Genomic DNA, 20,210 nt, shown 5'->3' with positions numbered 1-20,210 from the left:
AAGACCAATTTTAAGGAGCTTCTTTGCTTTGTATTTTTCTATATGTTTGTTAGGTCTATTTATTCATTTTCTTTAGTGGTGTCATGTGTGCCTGCTTTGTGATCTGTCGGGCTTATGTTTGTCTCTGTGTGTTTGAAGGAGCAAATATCTCTCCATCTTTACAGCCTTTTTTTGACATGTAAAGACCTTCTCCTGTCAGGCCTCTGGACTGATGGGATTGCCTCTGGGATCACAGTCATGCAAGGCTGGAACTGGGTCACCTGACTGCTGCTGGGTCCTCAGTTGGGTCTGCAAACCACAAGCCTATTATCAGGTGCATGATAGTCCTGGCTCCTGCTGGGTCACTGGACAGGTCCCTGCATGGGCAGTACTTTCCCTGAACCACAGCTCAGAGGGGATGGAGCCAGGTTACAGGGTCACTTCAGGATCCATAGTTGGACCAAGGTCAGCCAGCCTGCTTCCTAGGCACTGATGGGTGTGTCTCCTGCTAGGTCCCTGGGTGGGCAAGATTGCTCCCAGACCACAGCGGATGCTGGAACCAGATCACAGTGCTTCAGGCTCCACAGCCCTAAACAAGGTCAGCAGCTCTATCACCCAAGGCTCAGGTGGGCATGATTCCTTCCAGGTCCCTTGGCTGATGGTGCTATTTGCAGGACCAATGCTAGCCAGAGCTACAGCCAAATCCACAAGGGGAAGAGGCTGTTTTCTGTCTGTATCCAGGACCATGGTCAGTGAGCCCGGCTCTTCAGGGTGAAAAAGGGAAAAGGACAGGCCAGGAAGAACAATTAGAGTTGGTAAATTCTGTGCTTTAGCTTTTGTGAATACAAGTCTTTTTTCTTTGGTATGCCTTTTCAATACAGCTCTCCTTGGTGGCTCCACTGAGGTGTCTCACCTCCTACTTGGAACCCAAAGCTCCCACATAGAAACTTGTGTCCATGGATGGCTGCTAAAATGATTGTTTCTGTGGGGGACTATGAGCAGGGGACCTCCTATTCCACCATCTTGCTGACCCATAACAAACATTTTAAGGCTAAAATGATAGTATTCTCTAACAGTTATTGGACGACCAAATTAGACAATACTTCTCACATGGAGCTTGTAGCATCTTTTCTGGAAAAGCAAAAATCCACATTTGATATATATCTCTGTGGTGTTCCTCCTGGGCTATGAAACTCTCAGGGTTTCAGAAGAAAATCATACATCAAAAACCACTATGCCAAAGATCCTCAGGTGCCAGGCTCCCCCATCTTGCCTGGTTCAATTTAGTCCTACAACTTCTACTTCCATTTTTATATGTTTTAAGCCCTTTCCCATCAAATCTAATGTTTCAAGAAACATAATAAAACACCAGCAAAGTGGAATGGAAAACAGGGACATTTAATTTATTCTCATTGGGCTGAAGGCAAGTAAGGAATGTGAATCCTAAAGTTTGGGATAAGAAACAAAGAACATTATTTCCTCTTCCTCTTTCAAGTCTTCTTCCTGGTTTATCACAATTCTTGGACAAATACATTTGACCACACCCCCTGATATTGCACAATATTTGCTTGCGTGAAAGAGGCTGAGGCAAGCTAAAGGAGGAGCTCTCATTACCCTCTGCCATCACCCAATAAATAGCCAGACAAGCTCTGACCATTACAGAACACTGTTGGAGAGATGAGACAATCCCACCAGCTGCCCCTAGTGGGGCTCCTCTTGTTTTCTCTTATTCCAAGACAACAATGCGAAATCTGTGGTGAGTATGCGTTGAGCTAAAATTACTCTTGGTGTGATAGTCTTCTAAAGTCCACTGGCAGGGAACTTGTTTAGAGTGACCTGAAGAAAGACCCTATTTCAGTTCTATTTGTGGTTGGACTCTATGAGTAATGTAAAATGTGGCAGGACATGGTGAGGAAAGTTCCATAATGTACGTCGTTTTAAGAGGGATTATAGATTCAATGCTAACTTGCCTAACTGTTCTTCTTATATGGAGATTTTCTCCACCATAGCAACCCTACCAAGCAACTGTCTATTCTTCTTCATTTTCAATGATAGAATACTCATGATCCTAGAAATTTTTCAAGATCATGGAAAGTTTTCTTTTGAATTTGAGAGGCAATCTATTTTTTTGAAGTTCAACCCATGGGTTTTGGGTTAACCCCTTATAACTACACAGAAAAAAAAAAATAGTGTTAATAATCCCTGTCAAAAAATGAAGACCTCTCTTGTCATTATTGAGTTTAGATGTTCCAAGCTACACGTCTCCCTCCCTCCAACTCTTCTCCACAGGACACAGGTATAAGCTCATCATCTCCTCTGGGTATAGGATACTGAGATTCTGTGATTCTATTAAAAAATACTAAGTAGGAGAAAGAAAAACTGGTTCAGGTGTAGTCTGACCCCTTACTAGCTGAATGATCTAATGTTCCTGAATTTCTTTAGCTTCATCCATAAGTTGAAGATAATTGGGGAAAGGTGTTGAAGCAAGTGATGTCATGAAGCCTGGTATAGATCTCAGGTGCATTATTTCTCTTTTTTATGTCTTTACCCTGGAATTGAGCTTAAACACAGTCCAAAGATGACTATGTGGTGCCATTGGTGGCCACATGCTCCTGGTATTCTGAAGCCAACAAGAAGAGGTCAACACCACAATAGAAAGACTTGTGTTCACACAAGCCAAAGCACAAACTCTGCCAACTCTAATTTCTCTTCTTGGCCTGTCATTTCTTTTGTTGTATCCTAAGAATAGAGGGTCTCTGTGGAGGTTTTGAAGTTTAATTCATTGTATAAAATAATTAGCTTTGTCTTTAATGGTCAAGGAAACTAATGAGTGGTTGACCAGGAACTGAAAAGTCTGTTTCTACTGAACTGGATGCTTCCACAAAATCTCAGCCATGACTCAACAATTGTCCAATTGTTCTTGTAACAAACCAGGACTTTTCTACAACCACTGGTTCAGATCTCCCTGACTCTCTTTTAAAGAGAAGAAAGATGGAGGGCATCTGGCTGACTCAGTCAGTAGAGCGCGTGACTCTTGATCTCGGGGTGGTGATTCTGAGCCCCACATTGGGAGTAGAGAACTCACATGCCTCAGTTCTCTAAATATAGTGATAGAAACTCCAGCTGAGCTAAAAGTGATAATATGTTTGGTATTTTACAGTTTATTAAGTGACTCCTTGTCCAATATCTATAAAATAGGTGTTAATATTCACAATTTTATTTTTTTTAATATTTTATTTATTTATTTGACAGAGAGAGAGATAGCGAGAGCAGGAACACAAGCAGGGGGAGTGGGAGAGGGAGAAGCAGGCTTCCCGCTGAGCAGGGAGCCTGATGCGGGGCTCAATCCCAGGACCCCAGGATCATGACATGAGCCGAAGACAGACGCTTAACAACTGAGCCACCCAGGCACCCCTATCCACAATTTTAAAATGGGGAAACTGAAGGTCAGGAAAGTTACATAAGACACCCAAAGTGATAAGTTAAGTACCACAGAATCCAGCCAAGGTCTGACTGAACACAGGGCTCATGCTCTTCTCAGTAACCTAATAACCCAAGAGATAATCCGGAGATGGGTAGGTTTTGTCTTGCTTGGGAGTGTTAACAAAGTACATTTTTTTTCTTGCTTGGGAGTGTTAACAAAGTACATTTTTTTTTAATTTTTGTTTACTTATTTTTATTATGTTATGTTAGTCACCATTCAGTACATCATTAGTTTTTGATGTAATGTTCAATGATTCATTATTTGCGTATAACACCCAGTGCTCATTACAACACGTGCCCTATTTTACAGAGAGAGAAAGCAACCATGAGCAAGGGGAGGGGCAGAAGGAGAAAGAGAGAAAGAATCTCAAGCAGACTCTAAGCTGAGCACAGAGCCCAACCCAGGGATCAATCCCACCACCCTGAGATCATGACCTGAACTGAAATCAAGAGTTGGCTGCTCAACCAATTGGGACACTCAGGTGCCCTGAACAAAGTACATTTAAAAATGTTTTAAGTGGTCACTAATTCTTCTAATTTTCCTCTAGTTCTTGGGGTCTCTGGACTCTCTTTATACTTCCACAGTAGAATGTGACTCTCCCTATCTTTTCTCCTGAGATTTGGACATGATGTAGGCTAAGACTAGAGGGTTTTCTGAAAGGTGCATGGTGCTGAATAATGATCTTGCTGCCAGGTCGGTTGGGCAACCAGACAATTCAGCTTTGGGGTCAATCACCACTGAAACATAGAACTGTTGTGTTGTTTCCCTCAATATTAATCTGATTGATTTAGAAGATGGAGGAAGGAAAGAACTCAATCCAGCAAGTAGAAAGGACTGGGATTCAGAAGACATGTATTGTAGTCTCCATTAAGCCTTCAATTAAGGAGTTGTTGTTTTTTTTTAAGGACATCCTGGTCAGGCCTCATCCTCAAAATTAGTGAATGATACTAGATCTCCCAGGCAAGACTGATGTTCTGTCAGGACACATTAGCTGAAACAGCTGTTAAAACACAGAAACATTTCCATGCTGGTTGGTAAAGGAGTAATACCTGACATAGCAGAGACTCCAGACCCACCTTTGTACTGTTCCAGCAACTTAGCCAGTGACCACTGGATTGCTCTGTCTGTGCCATATCTGTTACTAAACATTTTAATACCAACCCCATTGCTAGTGTTCCTGTTCCTTAATATTTTCTTAATGTATATTTCTTATCTCCTCCTTCCCATGCCACAGAGGTAAGCAAGGAATACTATACTGCTCTAAACCCTCTGATAAGCACAATGATCAATTCAAAATATACCAAAGGAATCCATGCTGCCAGTGTCCTGCTGTCCCTCAGACTTGGTGGGATCCCGAACTCAAACCAAGAACAACAGCTGATCCAACAAATCAATACTGCTGTGGAAAATGAAAGTGAGTACCTACATCTCTGGAAAATTTAGAAGAAGACTTACCTATCCATAAAGATTCTCTCCAGCCACAGATCTTTGGACAAAATCGTGTGTCCAAAGTCTCCCTGCTACATCTATCCTAGCTGTATAAAACTTGAGGGGACAGAAAGGTACCTCAAAACATCACATCTGTGCCATTTACTCTATGTCTAGGCCTTTCTTGAGTCCTGAAAAACATTTCCTTCAAAAGGTACAAGGATAAGCAAAAGAAATTAAAGACTCTCATTCACTAACACTATTATATAAGCTAGCTGAGTTGACAACCAGACAAGGATGTGACCCACACATAAGAAACCTGACAATAGCAAGGGAATCACAGGGAAATAAAGATGAGGACTGGGGTTTTTTGTTTGTTTTTCTCTCTGTTTTTGTTTTGTTTTGTTTAGAGAGGGAGGGGGGGAACAAATGGGAGAAAAAGAGAGAGAATCTTAAGCAGGCTCCATGCTCAGCATTCAGAGCCAAATGTGGCGCTTAATTCCACAACCCTGAGACCATGACCTGAGCCAAAATCAAGAGTCAGACACTTAACCAACTGAGCCACCCAGGCACCCCTGATGAGGACTGGGGTTGAGTGCAGGCTCCCCCCTGAGTCCTTCATGTCAATACTGAGCCTTAGCTTTCTAACTGAAATAAGGAGAAAATTAAGCCACCACTACCTACCTCACAATATTATTTTAAGAATTAAGAGAAGCCTGAGAATTTTGATGTTCTATAAGGCAGAACATCTAAGTCAATTATTACTATCTTGGCAAGATGGCACCCACAGAGAATAAATCCCCAGGTTTTATTATCTATTTTTTTTCTTTTAAAATTTTTATAAGGATTGTGTGATTCCAAAAACATCTCATGATTGCATGGGGAAGACTCAGATCTAGTTTGCATTTATACAGCACTGCTAGAAAAGTCTCTGCTTTGGGAATAAATAAGAGAACAGTAAAATACTGGTATAGAGTGGAAAAAAAGAGAGAATTGACAGGCAATACAATTGACAGGCAAATACAGGAGGCCAAAAAAAAAAAAAAAATCACAGGCATGTACCTTGTTAAACTTGAATACTTTTCTTTTCAGAGCCATCTTTAACCTCGGGACAGCTTGCGTTGGCTATACTGGCTCTGGGAGCATGTAAAGGGACTGATGGAATTTCTATAAATTATTCTGAACTCGTCGGAGACCTAGAAAATAAATTCCAAGCAGAAATTAAAAATATGGGTGAGAACCAAGTGTTTGGATACCCTGGACAACCTTATCTTCTCCTCCACTGGTTCAGAACTGAATGAAGTTTCCCTTCAGTCTTTCCTTCTCCTCTTCATTCTACTCATCCCACAATCTTTGCAGATCATTTTCCCTTCTTCCCTCCTTCAACATGTGTCTTGAATTTTCTTTTTTTTTAAAGATTTTGATTTTTATTTATTTGACAGAGAGAGAGCGCACACACACAGGGGGAGTGGTAGGCAGAGGGAGAGGGAGAAGCAGGCTCCTTGCTCAGCAGGGAGCCTGATGCAGGGCTCAGTCATGACCCTGGGATCATGATCTGAGCCGAAGGCAGACACCTAACCAACTGAGCCACCCAGGCACCCCAGCGTCTTGAATTTTCCTTTCAAATAAGTTCAAATGAGCACCGACTCTACATCAACCTTACAAATGATGATGCACACACACACGTACACACACACAAACACGTACACACACGACACTGTTCTCTTGTTCTCTAGATCCTTGGTTTTTAGACAAATAATGAAATACACCAGAAATAGCTGAGCAACACAAGACACTATGTCAGAAGTACCAAAGCATATGATACTAGTAGAAGAACGAAAGCCAAAAGTACTTTATCACTGGGAAAAACAGGCTGACCATGACAGCTGCTATGGGGTGCATTGTTTTTATTTCAACACCCACCCACTATTTATCCTATTACTCATTAGGCCTGTCTGATCCCATCTTCTTTTGAGATGGCCTCTACTTCTATTCCACTTACAGTTTGAACACATTACCACTGAAAGTGCAAGAGGTTTGGGGTGGGGGTGGGGAGGAATCTGTGTTCTAGTCCTAGTTCTGTAACCACCTGAGTATCAGAATGGTATTTTAATCTCTTTAGTGCTGAGTCTCCTCTGTTATAAAATGAAAGGAATTGAGTTCAATTTGGTGGCTCCTAACAGCCTTCACATTTCTCAGATTTGCTGATTCTATGAGCGATCTTCCCCCCTCTATTACTCACCCTTCTTAAATGTAAAGAAATTCAAACAAAGCAAGTAGGAATAGATTGAAAATTTATTACTCCAGTATTATTTCCATGAGTAAGGTATTTCTTTCCTTTCTGACAGAAGACCATGATGGTAATCCACTGACTAACTACTACCAGCTCAGCCTGGACATTTTGGCCTTGTGTCTATTCAGTGGGAATTACTCAATCACTGAAGTTACTAAAATCTTGGATCCTGAAAATAAAAATTACTATTTTCATGAACAGTTCTCAGTAGGTGAGTCATTACACCCAATTCCCTTGGCATAGAGGACACAGTCCCTGGTAAGTCTTTTCCTTTGAGTTTTTCTACCAGTAAATACATCGACTTTTTTTTTTTTTAATCCTCTTTACCCTAGCAATCATGGAAGAGAATTTTCTTTTTGAGAAGAGTGGATATTGGGGGGCATCTAAACATCTTTCTAGATGTGTACTATAGTAGAAAGATCCAGTTGCTACCTTACTGTTCTTTGAATTATATAATCAATGGATGTTAACCTTTGACCTTATTTTTCCCATCTGTAAAATAAGGATAGACTGTGAGAATCTTCATATAAGACATTTTAGGAAGTATAAGTATTAGAGAAAGGAAAACAGTGGAATTCATTTATCTTAACTTTGCCTCTTTCTCAAATTTATTGGGACCTTTTGCATGTGTGGGCTTACATGGACAACACAACCTCTCCAGGACAAGGCCCAATATTTTGAACAATAAAGTCTGTATCTCCAATAGAGAAAACTAGAAATTTTCTCCTGGGTCAGCTTACACATCCAAAGAGAAGCCCCCTCTAGACAGCTAGTATTGTTGCTTAGCCCTATGGCTCCAGATACACAAGCTCCTCTTCCTCCAAGAAATCTGAAAATCACCACTCAGTATCTCTATAACAAGGAGAATGTGAGATTTCTTTCTATGTGAAGGGGAAGGTATCATATGTAAAGAATGTCAGGGAAACCAAATAACAAGCCAGAAAAAGACCTTATCCTCCCTTCTTCCAATCTCTTGTTTCATCCTCCCCCTTAAGAAGCTTTATTGGAAAACAATTTTCTTAAGTGCTATTTTCTGATCAGCCTAATGGAAACATTGGAACATGGCAAAGACATATTTTATTTGGGGTATCATACTGACTTATCTCAATTCCTTTGCCAATTTGGCTGAGAGATGAAAAAAATGAAAACAACCAAGATGTAGAAGTGGAAGACTGTTCATGTGTATGCACCTGCAAATCCATATGTGTTTCTATGACCAACAGGTGAGTTATTGAGTATGAGGTATGGGGTTACTCAACATAAGAAATGGATCTTGAAATATTTGAGTAGTTAGTGCTGGAGGGATGATTGCTATATCTTCAAATCCTTCTCCCTCATCATCAACTAGCATGACCAATCTTCCCAGTTTGCCCAGATCTGTCCCTCTTTTAGCAATGAAAATCCTACATACCAGGAGACCCCTCAGTCCAAGGAATGGTTGGTCACCCTATCACCAATGTTTTGTTTCCTGGCAGATACCGGCGCGATGGCTGTCCTGGCTCTGACCTGTGTGAAAAGAAGTATAACAAGTGGGCAGAACAAAGTAGATACAACGGATTTAGAGAATATTGATAATCATATAGAGTCACTGATAGCTAAGATTCTGTCTCAGAAAAAAGAAAATGGTCTCCTTGGAAACATATATAGTACAGGAGAAGCTATGCAGGTAAGTTAGAGGGTAAAACAGGAGACAGAGGAGAGAGTCATGAAGGAAAGAAATAGCTTTCTTCTTGGCCCCCTAAGATATTACCCATTCTGTTTCCTATACTAACTGTTTTTATGTGATTCCGCTCCCCTGACAGAAATGTATTCTCCTCACCTTCAATCCTTACCTTTCCATGTCCAATGCTTCCATGAAGCTTTTCCTGACTACAGCTTTTTTACGAAATTCTAGAGTCCACTACAACCTACTATGTTATTCTATCAAATGTAATCTCACAGTTTACCATATACCAGCATTTGGTGCTTGCCTCTTACCTCCCAAATTAGATTAATGTTGTCCAAGTAATAAGAGGCAGTGCCAGTAATACCAGCCAGTCTTTATTGCCATGCTCATTAACACATACAACAACCCAGTGAGGAAAATATTATTACTTCCATTTCCCAGAATGAGAGCATGAGTCATGGAGCATCAGTAACTTGCCTGACATTACAAAGCCAGAAAGTGATTCAGATGGGGATGGAAATGAAACAGCTGGTATCAAAACTCACACTCAACACCAACACCTACTCTGTCCTGTATATGTTCCTTGAAGTCTGGGGCTTTATTCGTGCATATTCACTGATTTACTCAACTCTAAGGGGTAGATACAAGAAGAGACAAAGGAAAATTTACAGAAAAAATTTCACTGAGTCTTTAGTATGAGTAGGAGTCTGCCAGCCACCCCAGGATGAGAGGGCTTCCTGGGGAGAGAGAGGACAATAAAGACAAATGCCAGAGGTACAGAAGAACATAACGTATTTTAGGAAGATCAAGGTGTTCAATGGAGCCAGCACAGGGCCTTGGGGAAAATTACCAGAAGAAGCTGGGGTGTAATCACACAGGTTGTTTTTACTGTTGGTGCTGGTGAGGCTGTTGCCTTCTTGCTGAGTTTGCACTTCATAAAACAGTGGTTGCCCATTCTGGCTCCAAGTTTGAATCACCTGGAGGAGCTTTTGGGAAACACTAAAGTTTAGACTCCACACCAGAAACTTAGAGGTGGAGCATGGGCCTTGGTCTGGTTTCAAAACTGTATAAGTGATGTTAATTTACAGCAGGCTTGAGAGCTGCTTGCCTACAAGACAGTTTTTAAGAGGAAATTAAATATGATCCTTTTTTTTAATATCCCACAAATGCTTGTTGACAGCTTGGTTAACTTAAAGGATCTTCTGAAGAAAATGAAAGGAGGAACTGTCCTTCCCTGAGAAACTACAGAATGATGTCTGCAGACCCAGCCCATTTTAGTCCTTGTCTTACTCTGATACCCTCCTAACTTTTCCTACCCCATCATGCTGTCCCCTCCAGTTTACATCTGCTGCTTGGATAGTTTCTATACAAGAATCTATTGGACTCCCCATTGTTAAGGAAATAATGTCAGACAGCTCACCCTGAAGCTTGAGGATCCACCAATGTGGCCCCAACCTCATTCTCAAGCCTGTTTTTTCACAATCACCCTGAGTCTCCCCTGTATACCAGCCTCCCAGGCCAGGAGGAATCCTCTGAGGATTTTGCTAAAATATAGAGTGTTATCACGGGCAGGCCATGCCCTGGCTGCACCTATCTTAGCACGCTTGATCACATGGTTCCCTCTGGGTATAGTACTCCTCCTATCATGTCCCCTACTGAAATGCCTATATACTGTCCAGACCTACCTCAAGTACTGCCTCTCCACAAAGGCTTTCTTCAGTGTCACTAAATGTTTATGTGCTCTTCCTCTTCTGAAAGACCATGGCACTAGATGTTTCTCTTAAGCCATTCATCTTAGGGGCTCTTTTATGATTGTCTGTTAACAGCATTTATCAAGCACCTCTATGTGACAGGTATTCTTCCAGTGTCAAGGCTACAAGAGCGAATATGGTAGACACAGCCTGTTCTCATTGATGCCATTATCGGTTGTGTTCTTAAGCAATTCCCCACCTCCCCCCAAACTAATTTATAAATTTCTTGGTGGCAGGAAAGGTATCCTAGTTGTCCAAGGTACTTTCCCCGTGGTCAATGTCCAGTAAATATTTACTGAATTCATTAGATGTAGGCTTTCCCCTTATTTGATGTTTCTTTCATTCATTCTCATTCCCTCTCTCTCACACATTAGGCTCTCTTTGTCTCATCAGACTATTACAACAAAAATCAATGGGTTTGCCAAAAAACACGGGATACAGTGCTCACAGAAATTTCTCAAGGAGCATTTCGTATGCCAACTGCTGCAGCTCAGATCTTACCAGCCCTGATGGGAAAGACCTACTTGGATGTTAATAAAGACTCTTCTTGTGTCTATGGCTCAGGTAGAGTACTAAAGAGCATATTACCCAAAGCATGCGAGACCAAGGTGTCCTTAGGGACCAAAAGTGACCAGATAAACCACTAAAGCGTAACAATTCTCAGATAGAACTCGGTCCTCCATGTGTCACCAGTGATTATAACCACCTGAGGATTTGTTCTTAACAGGGTAGTAGGTGTTGTTCTTGGTTCAAACATTGGGTAGACTTGTTTCAATGATGTCTATCTCCAAAGGCATGTTTTCTCATGGCCAGCTAGACAGATGTTCTGAGCATCATTCCCATTCTAAGCAAAGTATGGTGTCTCTGACTCTCACTCACAGTGAGTAAGCCCTCGGGGAGCTCTGAGGAATATGGGAGGAATATGGCAGTGTCATAAGAAAATTACGGCATGAATCATTTATTCAAATAACTGATTTTTCAACTAGGGATGAAAGAAGACTTGACTTTTATCTCTGCTCATTCCTGGTTCAGCCACTTTCAGGTTTAGGGACCTCAAAAAAAATGTTAATCCCTAAACTTCAATTTACTAATATAAAAAAAATGCAAATGATAATAGTATCTAACGTGGGTTTTTGTAAGGACTGAATAAGATAAGCCATGTAAAATGATTAGTACAGTGCCTGGCACTTAATGTGTTTTCAATGAATGTTAAGAAATAAAAAAGGCATCCAAAAAAAAGGGAAGCATTATTGTATGCAATACAATAGCAAAACAAAACAAAATAAAACAACCAGCAACAACAAAGCCCCCAACACTCAGGAGCCTCTGTGAGAAACGGGAGACAGGGCAACTGAATTGCTTAAACAGCTGGGAGTGGAGCCAAACACACTCATTTACAAACTGGTGCATATCTGGTTTAGTCACATGAGAGATCTGCCCCTTGGTTGATGATTCTTGCTCCTTAGAGGCCTGAGAGAGGGGTTGGATGGGTATGCAAACTCAAACACCACTTTTATTATTCTGAATAGTAATTCTTCTCTGCTTTGCTGTCTCTGCCAGATAACTTCAACATCTCCACTCAGGATCCTATATCAGTGACACCTGCTGTTTCAGCCTCACAAATCAAAGTAAATTACTCTGTGGTAATCAATGATGCAAAAGATCGCATTGTGGTCTCTGTGGCAGATGGTTCTGTCTTCCTAGATGTGATGGAACAAGCTCAGAAAGAAAATGCAGCTCTATTTAGGTATGTCTGTATGTAACCCAAGGTGAAGGTATTTGGTGATTTTTGAAAGACTCAGTAAGAATACATAAGCACCTGAATACAAAGTACATTCGAAACACTTCTTTATTGGTACTTTGCTGTCCATCTACATCTCATGGCAGGGATTTAAGAAAAGGTCAGACTTTTCATCTTCTAGCACATGTAGGTATTAAATTAATATTCACTTAGTGGGTGAATAAGTCCCAAGGATCTCTCCTCTGTCAGTAAAATTCCTTCAACAAATAGAACCTCTCAGGTCAATCATTTTGTGTTTAGAACACTGGGTCATTATTATTCAATCATTGACCCCTTTGAAAATCAGATGAGTGCAGTGGATGCTGATCCCAGACAGGCGGACATACACACAAAACTTGTCCTTTAAATCAGAGGTTTCACAAATTCTTTTCCATGCTCCCACCCCTTTCAGATTCATGGACCCCTAGATTAAGTTTTCCTGGCCTAAAGAGGTCAAATATTAAAATTAAGATATTGACTTTGCCTCCTAAAGGTATGGTTCATTTGACTCCCTAAATCTAATCAGCAATTATTTGTCCAATAACATGATGTAAGATTCCATAAAGAAAATTACATATATGCATATATGTGTGTGTATGTATGTAGTGTTATATATATATATATATATACATATACATTATATATGGAAATATTATAAAGGTTGCTTTCAAGGGCTCCCAGGAAGTCAGAGAAATGTGACCAGGGAATGTGAAACAGACATTGACCATGTCACTTTTTAATAAAGACAGCAGGAAATATTTAATTGTTCTTTCCTTTTCTTCTTTCCTAAGAGAAAACCTACTAATTTATGTTGCCTATAGGACATGAGGTTAACATTTTCTTGTGCTGCTTTAGTATCTTCAACAGTGACTATCTTGGGATAGAAGATTAGTAGTTGTTGACTACAGAGTGTCTACTCTGAAGGGAGGCAGGGGCAGAAAGAGGCATCATTCCTCTAATTTAGCATAGATTGTGGAGTGCATGCATCAGAATCTCATGGAGTGTTTATGACACATGCAGATTCCTAGTCTCCGCCCAGACCTACAAAATCAAAGTATCTGAGGATAGGGTCAGGAAATCTGCTTTTTTTGATAACTGCTTCAAATGATTCTTAGGTACATTGAAGTTTGAGAAATGCCCATTAAGGTCGCCTTTGAAAATTCTAAGTTTCTGTAACCCATTTATTGTCCCCAGTTTCACAGCAGAGGAGACCTCATGGGGCCCCTACATCACCACTGTTCAGGGCATAAAGGCCAACAATAATGACAGAACCTACTGGGAGCTCCTGAGCAATGGCGAACACCTAAGCCAAGGTAAGGGAGAGAGTGCTAGAAAGCCCCACAGAGTGATAATGCCCCAAACATCCAGATGTGAGGGTGTGAGCTTTGGTGGGGAATGTGCCCAGGCATTGGGAAAGTGAGACTCTTGCTTTCAGCTCGGGCCATGATCTCAGGGTTGTGAGATCAAGCCCCTTGTAGGGCTCCACACTCAGTGGGGAGTCTGCCTGAAATTCTCTCCCTCTCCCTCTGCCCCTCCCCCTGCTCCTGCTCTCTTTCTCTCTAAAATAAATAAGTCATTTTAAAAAATCATTTGACCCACTTCTCGTTCTTCCTTTTCAGGAGTTGGTAGTTATGTTGTCCATGCAGGAGATGATTTGGAGGTTCGTTGGAGCACATACTAATAAATTCAAACCTCCCTCAGTTGGATCAAATCATTTGCAGTGGACTTGCAGGCAGACATTGGCCTCATGCCATCCTTTTCACTCATCTCAGTTTCAACAGAGGGTCAATAACCTCCCCTTCTCTCTTTGTGTGTTCAATAAAAGATCAACAGCAATACAAAAAGAGCATGTTCTAATCATTTCAGTTTAAAGGGTGATTATTGATAGAGGGACAACCACTGTGGGAAGAGGGAAGGGAAAAGAGATTAGACCACGTGTGTAAGCTGATTTCTACTCAAGGTTTGACTGCTAACTGTGTGGGTGAACTTGGGCAGTGGGTGAGAGTGGAGATAAGGTTCTAGATCTAATGTTGAAGCAGCAGCCAATGAGATCAGGTAGAAAATCTGTAGGGAGACAGCTCTCTGAGGCCCAGATGTAAGGGACAAACCGAGTGGACATATTGAAGTCCACTTAGAAACGCAGTGAGTAGAGATAAATACTGCTCTGGAGAAAGACAGAAAGATGAGGCTTCTACACAAAAGGCCAGTCCATAAAGACTCAGGAATAATATCATCCCCTCCTCCAGCTATCTCCCTTGGGGTCCATTTGTTGTTCCTCCACATGTATTTTCCTTTTACTTCCCCATAAAATCACTCTGATATTTATATCATCAAAATACACATGCAGAAAAACTCACCTTTGATGTTCATTTCAGTAGAATTCACATTTTAAAAAAATATATATTAAATCAGGGGCACCTAGGGGTGCCTGCGTGGCTCAGACCATTAGGTGTCCCACTCTTGATTTCAGCTCAGGTCATGATCTCAGTGTTGTGAGATGGATCCCCCGGGCGAGCCCTACACTGAGCACCAAGTCTGCTGGAGATTCCTTCCACACCTCCCTCTCCTTCCCCCTCTGCTCCTTACCCTGCTCACAAACACTCTCTCTCTAAAATGAATAAATAAATAAATTCTTTAAATAAAGCAACCTCCAGAAGGAAGATGCCTTCAGGCAGAATTAAATAATTTTATCAATGTCTCCCTCATTCTTCCTGTTTCCTCATGATACTCTTAGCTTCCTCCCCTCCACCAGCAACCCTGCTTTATAGTTAAGGTTTGACCATTGCCTTCTGGTACTGATCCTCAACCCTCAGGGTCAACTCCACTCTATTCTTCATTAACTGGGTATGACAGATAATTAGGCAGCAATGGATTCTATCCCCTTGGGTCTGTATCTCATCTTGAAAGCTAAGTTAGAGATGGGGGACTTCCATGGTGCTGTTCACATGGGGCAGCGCTGTTGGACGTGTTTGTGGACTCTACAAACTATGTGAAATTGAGGGATAATGGCTTACGGTGATAAATATGCAAAACGTTATCACTGCCATTCCTGTCTATCATAAACAGTGTGACCATGCAACTTAACATCCAACCGCAACTGCTGTAAAGAGTAAAATTTATTAACACTGTTAATAATTACACTCAAAAAGACAGATTAAAAACTGGTAGTGTCCTGGAAAAAACAGTACATTTGGTTGGTTTGTCCATCAGGAAGAATAAGGAAGCTCAAGCAAAAAATAACAGAAAGTATCAATCCTACAATAGACTGATGAAACTGAATCTCCATATAACAAATTTAGAATAGGTCCCTTTGAGATGGAGATTCTCTCTCGATGATTCTAGCTCACTTTCAATAATAACCAGTCAACACCAGTAAAGCACACAATTTGTATTAGACCTATTCTCCCAAATGTGGTATAAGGATATTCTAATTGGCACACTGACAGGGATTCAAATAACAGACAATCACAGCATTAAAAAGTCATTTCCTTTGTAATTCTCATTTAATTCCTCTCAGTGGATTAAACATAAAATCTCACTTTATGCCACTGTGATTCTAACACTTCCCTGAAGCACTGTGAGCCTCCATTCTTAACAAATAGAGCTGAGTTCTTCCCAACCAGTGGTCCCATAGTAGAATATAGTAACATTGCTATCTGATAGGAATGCATTTAATCTCAGAGACAGACATGGAGGGAAATGGAGTAACATTCCCTTCACGTTCTACTGACATTGCCCAGTGAGTCCTAGCTCTGGCCACCCTTGCCTTATGAGAAGCTCTAAAGCTTAGCACTATGACAGAACTGAGACTAAGTTTGAGGGGAGAAACCTCTGCTGCCACAGCAGAAAATAATCAACACAAATAAACCTCTCAGATGTCTATTGAGAGTCTGGGTGCTTGGATACCAGAAAATGAGGCACGGGAGAAAACAGGTAAATAAATTAATCAATAAGTTTCATTCAAGGGGCACCTGGGTGGCTCAGTTGATTAAGTGTCCAACTCTTGATTTAGGTTCAGGTCATGATCTCAGGGTTGTGAGACTGAGCCCCGCATCAGGCTCCACATTGAGCATGGAGCCTGCTTAAGATTCTCTCTCTTTCTCTCTCTCTCTGCCTCTCCCCCTCCCACCCCCATATCCCACTCTCCCTCACAAAACAAAGTTCACTCAATAGTTAGCCAAGGACTATCAAAATATATGAGTTAAGAAATGTATGGCCTACTCTGGAAAACAGTATGGAGGTTCCTCAAAAAATTGAAAATAGAGCTACCCTACAATCCAGCAATTGCACTACTGGGTATTTACCCCAAAGATACAAATGTAGGGATCCGAAGGGGCACGTGCACCCCGATGTTATAGCAGCAATGTCCATAATAGCCAAACTGTGGAAAGAGCCAAGATGTCCATCGACAGATGACTGGATAAAGAAGATGTGGTATATATATATATATATATATATATATATATATATATATATATACACATACACAATGGAATATTATGCAGCCATCAAAAGGAATGAAATCTTGCCATTTGCAACAACGTGGATGGAACTGGAGGGTGTTATGCTGAGTGAAATAAGTCAATCAGAGAAAGACATGTATCATATGACCTCACTGATGATGAATTCTTAATCTCAGGAAACAAACTGAGGGTTGTTGGAGTGGTGGGAGGTGGGAGGGATGGGGTGGCCGGGTGATAGACATTGGGGAGGGTATGTGCTATGGGGAGCACTGTGAATTGTGCAAGACTGTTGAATCACAGATCTGTACCTCTGAAACAAATACAATATATGTTAAAAAAAAAAAAAAAAGATAGCAGGAAGGGGAAGAATGAAGGGGGAGAAATCGGAGGGGGAGATGAACCATGAGAGACGATGGACTCTGAAAAACAAACTGAGGGTTCTAGAGGGGAGGGGGATGGGAGGATGGGTTAGCCTGGTGATGGGTATTAAAGAGGGCACGTTCTGCATGGAGCACTGGGTATTATACACAAACAATGAATCATGGAACACTACATCAAAAACTAATGATGTAATGTATGGTGATTAACATAACATAAAAATAAAAAAGAAATGTATGGCCTGTGTGGTTCCTATTCTGGAAGTTATTTGCTAAGTGAGACAATTAAATCATAATCAGTCTTGCAGCAACCATAGCTGTAAATGGCAATTTATAAGGAAATGTGTGGTTAAAGAGCAGGCACACCCAGGGGGTGTGGCTCATCTCAAGACAGTCATGAGCAGGCTCTGGAACCCAAGGTCAATGCCTTGCTGGGATCCTAAGCCTGTGTTAGATTCTTATTGCTGCTGCAACAAACATGCCACTAATTACTAGCTTAAGACAAACATATCATCGTACAGTTCTGGAGGTCAGAAGTCAGAAATGGATTTCACTGGGATAAAATCAAGGTGTTGAAAAGGCTGCATTCCTTCTAGAGGTTCTAGGGGAGAATCCGTTTCCTCACCTTTTCTAGCTTCTGGGAGAGGCCAGCATTCCTCCACCTTCAAAGCCAGCACTTGTATCAGTCTGACCTCTGTTCCCATCACCACAACCCCTTTTCTGACTCACTCTCCTGCCTCCCTCTTCCATTTATAAGGACCTCTGATTACAGTGGGTCCACCAAGATGATCCAAAATAATCTTCTCATGTTAGAATCAGCTCATTTGCAACCTTAGTTCCCACTTACCATGTGACCTAACATATTCACAGGTTCCACGGATTAGGATGTGGATATGGGGAGGGTGGGGGTGCATTATTGTGCCTACCACTCCTTCACATGGCATGCAAAGCCCTCAAACTGTCTTTCTGGCCTCATCTCCCACCATACACCATGTTAATAATACAAGTCACCCTAAAACTTAATGGCTTAAAACAACAAGATGTACTATCTCATAGTTTCTGTGGGTCAGGGTCTCTTAATGAGGCCACAATCAAGATGTCAACTGAGGCTTCATCTGAAAGCTCAACTGTGGAAGAATCAGCTTTCGAGCTTATTCACATGGTTGTTGACAGGATTCCTCCCTCCCCGGCTGTTGACTGGAAGCTGTTCCCAGTTCTTTGCCATATAGGTTCCTCCATCAGGCAGCTCATAATGTGGCAGCTGGCTTTCTCAGAGCAAGAAGCAAGAAGAGCCAGAGAGAGATGGCAAGCAAGAGGGAAGTTGGACTTTTGCCACTTCATCTTATAACTTTTGTTGTATTATATTCATGAGAAGTGAGGCCAGCCCTCACTCTGGAGAAGGGGATTTCACAATGGTGTGATTACCAGGAGGTGGGAACTTGGAGCCATGTTAGAAGCTGTCTGGTGGGGGCGCCTGGGTGGCTCAGTCGTTAAGCGGCTGCCTTCGGCTCAGGTCATGATCCCAGGGCCCTGGGATCGAGCCCCGCATCGGGCTCCCTGCTCCACGGGAAGCCTGCTTCTCCCTCTCCCACTCTCACTGCTTGTGTTCCCTCTCTCGTGTCTCTCTCTGTCAAATAAATAAATAAAATCTTTAAAAAAAAAAAAAAAAGAAGAAGCTGTCTGGTGCACTCCAATATGTGTCCTGTGCTTTTGTCTCACAAAACCACCAACACTCCCCCAAGAAAGAAAAAAAAATGCTTTAAAGCCCATGTCATATTTGTTCATTAATTTGCTCATCTAAACATTATTTATTCTGTTGCTACTGTGAACTAGGTACTAGCTCAAGGGCTGGAGATAGAACAGTGAACAAGAGACAAAGACCCTTCCCCCTCAGAGTGGACATTCTAGTGGAGAGGGAGACAGACAGTAAAACTACATGCACAGTGTGACAGAGGGTGAGGAGTCATAGCAGGTAAGGGGCACAGTGGGTGTCCATGGGGGTGAGGCTGTCTTCTACATGAGAGAGATGGTCTGGGAAGACCTCTCTGAAAACTGGCCTTTGAGCAAAGACATGAAGGAAGTATGGGAGCCACTGTGAGAATATTTGGAGGAGGAGAGTTCTGGGCAGTGGGGACAGCAAATGCAAAGGCAGGTGATGGGTTCAGGGAGCAACAAGAAGCTCAGTGCAGCTGGAGCAGACGGAGCAAGGGAGAAAGCAGTGGGAGGGAGGTCCAAAAGACAAGTGGGAGCCAGAACGTACAGGGCCTTGTCATTAGAAAGGACTTTGAATTTTATTCTAAGATGGGAGCCACTGAAGAATGTCCCCCTAAAAGAAGCTGCTTAAAATCCAGTCGTTACAAAAAAAATTAGCCCCTCCCTTCATAATCTCAAGATATTATTTCTAGTTGTATGTTATAGGGAGGTATACATTACTTTAATATAGCTGCATTTCTGAAATATATATATATATACTTAATATTTACATATAGTTCATTGATCCACATTTTCTAATTATTTAATTTAAAAGATCATATCTGAAGGCCCTGAGTGTTTATAACTGCTTTGTCCCCAGATAAGGAAAGAGAAATCAAATAAAACAGTCTCTGGGTGGGGCACCTGGGTGGTTCCAAGTTGGTTAAGCATCTGACGCTTGATCTCAGCTCAGGTCTTGATCTCAGGGTCATGAGTTGGAGCCCTGCATTAGGCTCCATGCTGGGCATGGAGCCTACTTAAAAAAAAAAAAAAAATACAATTTCTGGGAAACTCGGGTCCATTGCTTGCGTGAAGCCAAACAACCTTAAAGAGCCTAGGCTGGGGCCCAGGTCACAGCAACTTATTAATTGCATAAAGGCCAACTTCACCTGGCACATCCTCACCTGAGAGCATAAAAGGACATACTTTGAAGCAAGTGCCTCGAACCATAAGTAAGACGGTGCCTTAGGAACTGCCTAACCTTCAATGAAGTGGTTGCTGATAAACAGCCAGGAGG

General features: G+C 41.7%; 1 protein-coding gene across 1 annotated transcript; it reads left to right on the top strand.

Moving 5' to 3' along the window:
- The first annotated feature begins 1,656 nt into the window (after positions 1 to 1,656).
- Positions 1,657 to 14,062, top strand: LOC116638530 (transcobalamin-1-like). Its single transcript, XM_032414591.1, has 9 exons — positions 1,657 to 1,735; positions 4,698 to 4,877; positions 5,984 to 6,124; positions 7,240 to 7,395; positions 8,660 to 8,850; positions 10,976 to 11,165; positions 12,162 to 12,348; positions 13,576 to 13,694; positions 14,001 to 14,062. Exons 1-9 carry the CDS (start codon positions 1,657 to 1,659, stop codon positions 14,060 to 14,062), a joined length of 1,305 nt encoding a protein of 434 aa, XP_032270482.1.
- The last annotated feature ends 6,148 nt before the right edge of the window (positions 14,063 to 20,210 follow it).

The sequence above is a fragment of the Phoca vitulina genome, unplaced genomic scaffold (assembly GCF_004348235.1).
Source record: "Phoca vitulina isolate PV1807 unplaced genomic scaffold, GSC_HSeal_1.0 scaffold16, whole genome shotgun sequence".
In the NCBI taxonomy this organism is placed as follows: domain Eukaryota; kingdom Metazoa; phylum Chordata; class Mammalia; order Carnivora; family Phocidae; genus Phoca; species Phoca vitulina.
This window is presented reverse-complemented; position numbering and strand designations above follow the sequence as displayed.

Bases quoted from the DNA above. Each gene is read 5' to 3' on its own strand.
- LOC116638530 (XM_032414591.1), top strand. From the start codon at position 1,657: ATGAGACAATCCCACCAGCTGCCCCTAGTGGGGCTCCTCTTGTTTTCT. The intron at 6,125-7,239 runs GTGAGAACCAAG...CCTTTCTGACAG, and splicing joins AGCAGAAATTAAAAATATGG to AAGACCATGATGGTAATCCA. The intron at 13,695-14,000 runs GTAAGGGAGAGA...CTTCCTTTTCAG, and splicing joins TGGCGAACACCTAAGCCAAG to GAGTTGGTAGTTATGTTGTC.